Genomic DNA, 6,915 nt, shown 5'->3' on the forward strand with positions numbered 1-6,915 from the left:
TATGAATCGTATCTTTTTCACAGTTATTGGATAGATTACAAGTAAATTGAACATTCTGCATTAAAAGTTTGAAAAAATAGTGCACAGTATCGTTTCAATCACCATCGTCCACACTTACCCCGGTGTACTTTACAAGATTTTGATACCTTTTGATGTAATATTTTGACTTTTAAAAATTATACGTAAAAAAGCTCAAAACAAAGACTTAGGTGATTTTGTTTCTTATTCAACTAAACTTAAAAAGTGAAACAAATTTAAGCTTTTATGAAAGTTTCATAATGATTAGAAAGTGAAATAAGAGAGTGTTTTGTATGCCCTCATCATGTTTGTTCAATCTCAACCAGATTCGATAAAGTTTTTCTTATGGATGAAATGCCTCCATAATAAAGAAACCCTACACAGAAAAAAAAATTTGACTATTACGTGTTACTGAAACTGCAACCTTTAAAATAAATCAACCTGTAATTAACAAAACCTGTAATTTTAAATTGTTTTCCTTGAAAGTTAACGAAGATTAATTTATTATTACAGTAAATGTTCTGTATAAAAAGCTGTACACTGAAAATTAAATGTCACGTAATTTGTTTTTCGACCTGTAAAATTACGGTAAATGTCCTGCTCCTTTTTGTTACAGGACATTTGCGGGAAATAATTTTGGCTGTGCAGCTTTTGTTTTATTCTATAATATTATGATATATATATATATAGATTTTTAGAAATTTTCAATGAAATTATACGAAGGTATTGCAAGAAAAACAGAAATTTTGCTTAAAACATAATTAGGCGCATTTAGCCCGCACGGTTTGAGCACTAACCACACTAACATGATACTAAGAACAAAAATTCAACCATTTTCTGTCTAATTTTTTGTTGTCAGATTTTGCCGACGGCAATACCGACGGCAGATGGCGAACCTGAAAATTTGACAAAAAATACCCTGTAGGAAAAAGGGTCCTGTTTAGCCAGATTTTATCGTAGAAATTGCGTGTTTTATTTTAAAAGTTGGGTGGCATTTCCTAACTGGGATAGCATTTCTTCGATCGATGCGCACTCTGGAATGGACATTGCGTACTGCTGGAAAAATTATCCAGAAAACGAAATCGAGTGTCCAGTCAGTATGGTCAGTGTTTTGAGGTTCGGCATTTTTGACAACACAATCATTTTCTCGAAAACTGAAGAAGATTTCAACATAAAAACTACTCCAAAGTATAGAAAACATATGTCTGGTTAACCATTGAAAACACACCACAGAGAATTTTAATAGTTTTTGAATGAAAAAGTTATATTTTTACTAAAATTTACATTCAAAATAAATGTTGCTGAATTTGTAAAAATTCTGTTTTGGAAAGCATTCTAACAAGGAAAAAACTGATCTCAAAAACTGGAATTTTATCCTGTTTTCTGTAAACCAAAGTAACAAATTTGATGGTTATTTCTGGAATCAACGGAGTGTTTGAGTTAAGTTTTTTTTTGAATAATCCTGATGGAATTAATGAGAAAACATAACTGCGTTATTAAAACTTTCATGCCTTGTAGTAATGCGAAAGGAAACCACACGACATATTTCGCCTCTTAAAATGCCTAGATGACTCGAGGTATTTATTATTAGGTTTTATTAGTGACACTTTACCATCTTCGTGGCATTCGTGTCATGGATGACTCGAGTGATTTCCCAAAGCTGGTTCCATCAGAACTTCCTACCAGCAGTACGCAAATTTACAGCTGAAAGATGTTTGAATGATGATGCAGCTAAATATAATGTTACCTGATAATTTATCTGCACATCATATGAATGATTAGCTCAAAAGCGATGATGACTTGATCACTGTTTTATTCATGCCTCCAAATGTGACAGAACTGTAAACTAAAAAATCGTCAAAAACTTTTACTGCTTATCATGGCTTGTGAAACCGATTTAGCTTGAAGAACTTTTTGCTGAAGGACGCATGTTTTTGGATGCACGATGCTTAGAATGAAGTACAGCGTACAGTAATTCAAAGATCGTGGAAAAACTTGGAATAATTTACGAAAAAAAACTTGTTCACGAAGACGAAGTTTCCTTGGCTCATTTGTTTAATGGCAAAAGTAGCGATGACATGTGGAAGAGAGGTATGCTTTAAAGCTTTAACGGATGAAGAAATTTTGAGTATGACGTTGGATGATCAGTTAGAAATGGCCGAGGACCTCGAAGCATTGAAGCCATCAAACCGCAGAATCCGTAGCATCGACTCAAATGATTTGTGTAATTGTCCAGAAACTATTAATGATATTGAAGATATACGGATGTTGGACAAAATAGTTGATCGGTCTGATGCTTCTGATATCTTGATAAATGATGTCATCCTATTGCGGCGTATTAGGAAAATTGCTTTGAAGAAAGCTTAATTTATGTTTAAAAAAAACAAGCTGGTAGATCATACCAATGTTTTGTTGTATCGTTGAATTTATTATTTTAATTGTATTTTCCAACTTTATTATTGTTCAAATAAGAATAAAAAACAATTTTGAAAAATCGGACATCTTTTCTTTGTGTTATTCATGAAGTTATCTTCTCACTATCGATTTCATCATGTATCGCAAAGTTCCTTAAGAATAATGTAAACTAAGGTTTTAAATATGAGTATTTTCACATTGAATCAAATATGGTGATAAAATCGGATTGAAAAAGTTGACAAAATCGGGGATTCACGGTCGGATTTAAAAATTATATGCCTTTGTTCCAAATTTATACATTTATACAAATTCAAACAAATTTGGAACAGGATTTAGAAAAATACAACCGACCTATTTTGACGTTTCGGTTTCAATATTATTTGAATGTTTTTTTTTTTCTTTTAACCAGCCTATACCTAACATAACTTGAGAAGAGATGTTAATTAAAACCACATCAAGTATAAAAATTGAAAGTCACACTTGAATATGAAAATAAATAGCTTTTGGCCTAAACGAATTAGCGAGCGCAGTCAGCGTTTCTCGAGTTCAAACCTTATATGAAGAAGAAAGGGAAAATAACAGGAGCATTCTAATGAAATTAACGCAAAACAATGATAAATTTTATAAAAAATTTAATGACAAAATTGAAAATAAATATCAATGAAATGGCCGATTTTTTTCAAAAGTTGATAAAAATTTGATCTACACGAACAATATATCATAACCAAATTTCACGGTTTTTACTACACTGACATGATTCTTAGAAAAAAATCCTTTAAATTTCTGGATAAAAAGGCCATCTGCTGTCAAAATTACAAACTACTGATATTCATAAAAAAAACTGACTTGAAAATACGTGAAAGTTATCAAATTTTCGAAGGTATGGAAAGTATTAGAGAAACATGAGGTACCAAAGAAAGAAAGAACATAAACTGTAAATATCATGAATTTTTCGAAAAAGATACAACGGCTCACCGGCAGGACTTGGATCGCAATCTCTGCTTCAGTACAACGGCGTGTTAGCCAATTTCACCACGGTGAATGGCTGAAATAGTAAAAGTAGCATGTTTGCCAATCTGTTTAGTCTTCCCAAACAAGTGCATTAATTTGTTTTAAGAATGTTTACCTATTTTCAAAAGGCATCTCGAAAACAAGAGCTGGTAAACCAAATGAATATTTGGAATCAGCACCCCAAAATTGCAAATTGACAGAAAGTATAAAAAACAAAATTCGTAAAAAATTCTGTGTTTCGTGTTTTGACTATCCAAAAATGCAAAAATTTGCCAAATTACATCAACTTTCTTGATTGAAAAATATGATTTTTTACCCCTTTTTTACAATTTTTGTGGCCATGATCTTAATGAAGTTCAAAAAAATATTTCCTTATCTGCAACGTATAGCTTCTAACTTCAGCTTTTTGGACACTAAGTGATTTGTTTTAGCATTCCATAGCCGATTTACAGTCTTTTTTCCGAAGTATATTTTTTAGATTTATTTTTTCTTAGACTTAGAGTAACAGAAAACTGAAGTTAGGTTGGGAAACAAGAGAGATAAATATATTGGTTTTAGTCAGGAGTGTGAAATTGACATTCCAGGGACTGTAACGGAAAAAATTTCAGAAACGGATTAGAGTTTAAATTAGACAAAATTTTTTTGAAGACCGTTTGACAACCTTTGTTTTTAGTAACAAATCTAATGAAAACGTTTACAAATTCATAGTTTTTGATAAATTTTGATTTGATAATAAATTTAAATTCCAAAAAGACCGTGAAGCATGTGTAATAAAAAAAATGTTTTGAAAATGGTAGCAGAGAATGTAGTAATGATCTTGATTTGCATTGTAAAGAACTTGTATGGGATTTATTTTGAAGCCGTGGAGTTTCAAATAAGTGAATACACAACATGATACACTCAACGCGCAAAGTATTCAAATCTCTTTAGAAATATTTTTTAAGAAGTTCAAATGACAGTGAAATGATGTTTCGTAGAAATATTGAGTGATTCGTAATTAAATTCCATCCAAATATGTTTATCAAATCATTTAGAGGTTTTGATCAAACTTCGCTTGTCAGTTGATCTTTGAAAAAATGGTCAACAAAAGATTCGAACTACATTTTACTTAGTGAAAAATGTTTAGATTTTTTGTGACAATGAAATTTTAGTGCTTCTTATGTTGATAAACATGCTCTTTTCCACACGTTCTTCCACTACAAGTTTTTATCAATTTAGGTGGTCGAGTGTAAGTGAAGAGTTCTCTTTCAAAACTTGTGATTCAAATCGATTTTCATACATTTTTGTTACGGAATTGAAATCGTGTAAATATTTCCTCTTTTTGATCTCCGGCTGGATTGCAACCAGATGAAACAGGAAAATTAATTGCCACTTTTGATTGTATTACACACGGATTCATAAAAAAATGCCGTCGTTGGCCACACAACAACCCACGGTCATGTGCGTGAACGCAGTCTTTCACGGGCGCAAAACCCCGAGGAATTCGTTGGCAGCGTTTCGTTCACGAAAATTCGGACGGCAGCTCGGCAGTCGGCTAGTTATAAGAAAAGATCAGCTCGCCGCCATTCGTAGGGCTGCCAATCGGAGTGTCAACGGATCGACCGGGCAACGTGCGAAATCTCAAGCACAATGGCCGCAGTGCCCGTGCTCGGGATGTCTCGCATGGCGACCGTTACGCGCCAAATGAGCGCTCTACGGCTAATGGATTACATTGCTTTGCGTACACCGAACATCTGTCTCGTGGTGGTGAAATTGCTCAAGGATCCTGTATTTTTTGGGTGGTTTTATTTTAAGACACATTGTGTTCTGCGACCGAGATCGGTCTCATGTGATGGAAAAGGACAGCCTTCTGATGGTGGATTGCTTACTGCTCTAGGTTAATGTGTTTTACATGAAATGAAATAAAACTTAGCTGGTTCTTGAAGCTTGGAAAATTCTGCAACATGTATCTGGGATTCAGCAGGGGGTTGTCAGGTTTTGTTTCAACGTGTTTTATTATGACATTCCAGAAAGCTTGGATTGCGCGGATCTGGAACCAAGAATAGACGGCAAGCAGCCTGAAAATCCAACAAACCACTCTAAAAGCAAGTGGTTGCCTCTCGAGCGTTCCTTCGGTCTAATTGCCAGATACAAATTCACTAGTTCTTCTTCGCATTCATCAGCCATTCATCTTCTTCTTTTGTTGGTGCACACACTGTTTCGTTCTGTACTGCTTTAGCTCTAGTCTTCTCTCGTTTCATCAACACCGGTCGGGTTTTCACGATTATTTTTAAAAATAATTTAGCTCTGTATGATTCCGGTTGCGCAATTCCTTTTCTTTCCCGGTAAAAAAACCCCTTTAAGGAACTTTGCAGCTATACTTGGTCATTTTCAACTTAAGTTGGTTTTGTTTTTCCCGACAAGCACTTTTATGCACTTTTTATTCACAAATCCATCATCCATGCACCGATACCCAAACGGGGAGTAATCTCGGGCCGAAGCCTTTCTCGGGCACGTTTTTCGTTTCCATTCACGGAATTTGCGCTCAAGAAAAAAAAACCCACTCCCACGGGCACAAATTCCAAAAAAATTCCACCCCCACTTACACCAATACACCGCGACGTAATCCTTCTCCTCGAGTATCCGTTCCAACTGTTTGGCGGACACTTCCTCGATCGTGGCGGAATCCGTGGGCGCCGCCGCGGCAGCCTTTTTTGCACAGTCTACATTATTCACTAGCAAACTACAACTCACAATCAACAGATAGCACAGCCAGGGTGCCACCAGGAGGTTCCTGATCCGCGAGAAGATCATCTCTGAATGTCCTGGTCCTGGTCGGGCGGGACTTTATTCAAGTTCCGCTCCCGTCAGAGGTCCGCTCGTAACTGAGCGCGGTCCGCGATGGGAAAGGTTGAAATCTTTCGGCCGCCTGCTTAAAAATACATCCCCCGGATGATGATGGCCCGAAGGCGGCGCTGCCCGAATGGCGAAAATCAGATCATAAGGAAAACCTAAGGAGCACAGCCAAAATCCAACAAAACGGCCGATGTCTGGCTGTTATGGTTGCGTGATTATTTTTCACCCGTGTGTGTATATTTTGGTTGTTTCTGCTTTTCGCAAATTTCGAGCGAGCGCCCCTCGGTGGGTGGTTTTGGAGCCAAGAGATCGCAACCTGCTCTCGCGTCAGTTTTTCCGACTTTTCCGGAGCCAGGTGCGACGCGTGTTGTTTGCGAGGTGCGCGCGCATCCGGTACTGGTTCGGTTTTTTCGTATGTTCGAAACGTCAGCTTTTCGAACTGTCTCCGAAGACATGGGTCGCGTGGCGGGTTCTGGTATCAATTTTTCAAAAGGGGGTTGAGGGTTTGTTAGAAATTTTCATACTTTGTTACATGTGATGTGGCAATAAACACCGTAAATTTTGAAACTCAGTTAAAATTCTGAAAAGTTTATGGTAAATTTAGAATCAAAAATTTTAAGCAAAAAAATAACTTTA

The 6,915-nt window shown here is 36.0% G+C and overlaps 1 protein-coding gene across 6 annotated transcripts in view; it reads right to left on the minus strand.

The window, feature by feature from the left end:
* LOC129756793 (uncharacterized) overlaps positions 1-6,384 on the minus strand; it is a 77,376-nt gene extending 70,992 nt beyond the window's left edge. For 2 of the 6 annotated variants that reach the window (XM_055753810.1, XM_055753806.1), the window contains exon 1: positions 6,030-6,382. In XM_055753810.1, the coding sequence (XP_055609785.1) occupies positions 6,030-6,237 (208 nt within the window). In that variant the 5' untranslated portion in view covers positions 6,238-6,382. Of the gene's footprint in view, positions 1-6,029 lie in introns of all 6 variants that reach the window. The other 4 variants (XM_055753807.1, XM_055753808.1, XM_055753809.1 and 1 more) reach the window with 4 other exon arrangements.
* Between the last annotated feature and the right edge of the window lie 531 nt (positions 6,385-6,915).

Source organism: Uranotaenia lowii, chromosome 3 (genome assembly GCF_029784155.1).
Source record: "Uranotaenia lowii strain MFRU-FL chromosome 3, ASM2978415v1, whole genome shotgun sequence".
NCBI classification, from domain to species: Eukaryota; Metazoa; Arthropoda; class Insecta; order Diptera; family Culicidae; genus Uranotaenia; species Uranotaenia lowii.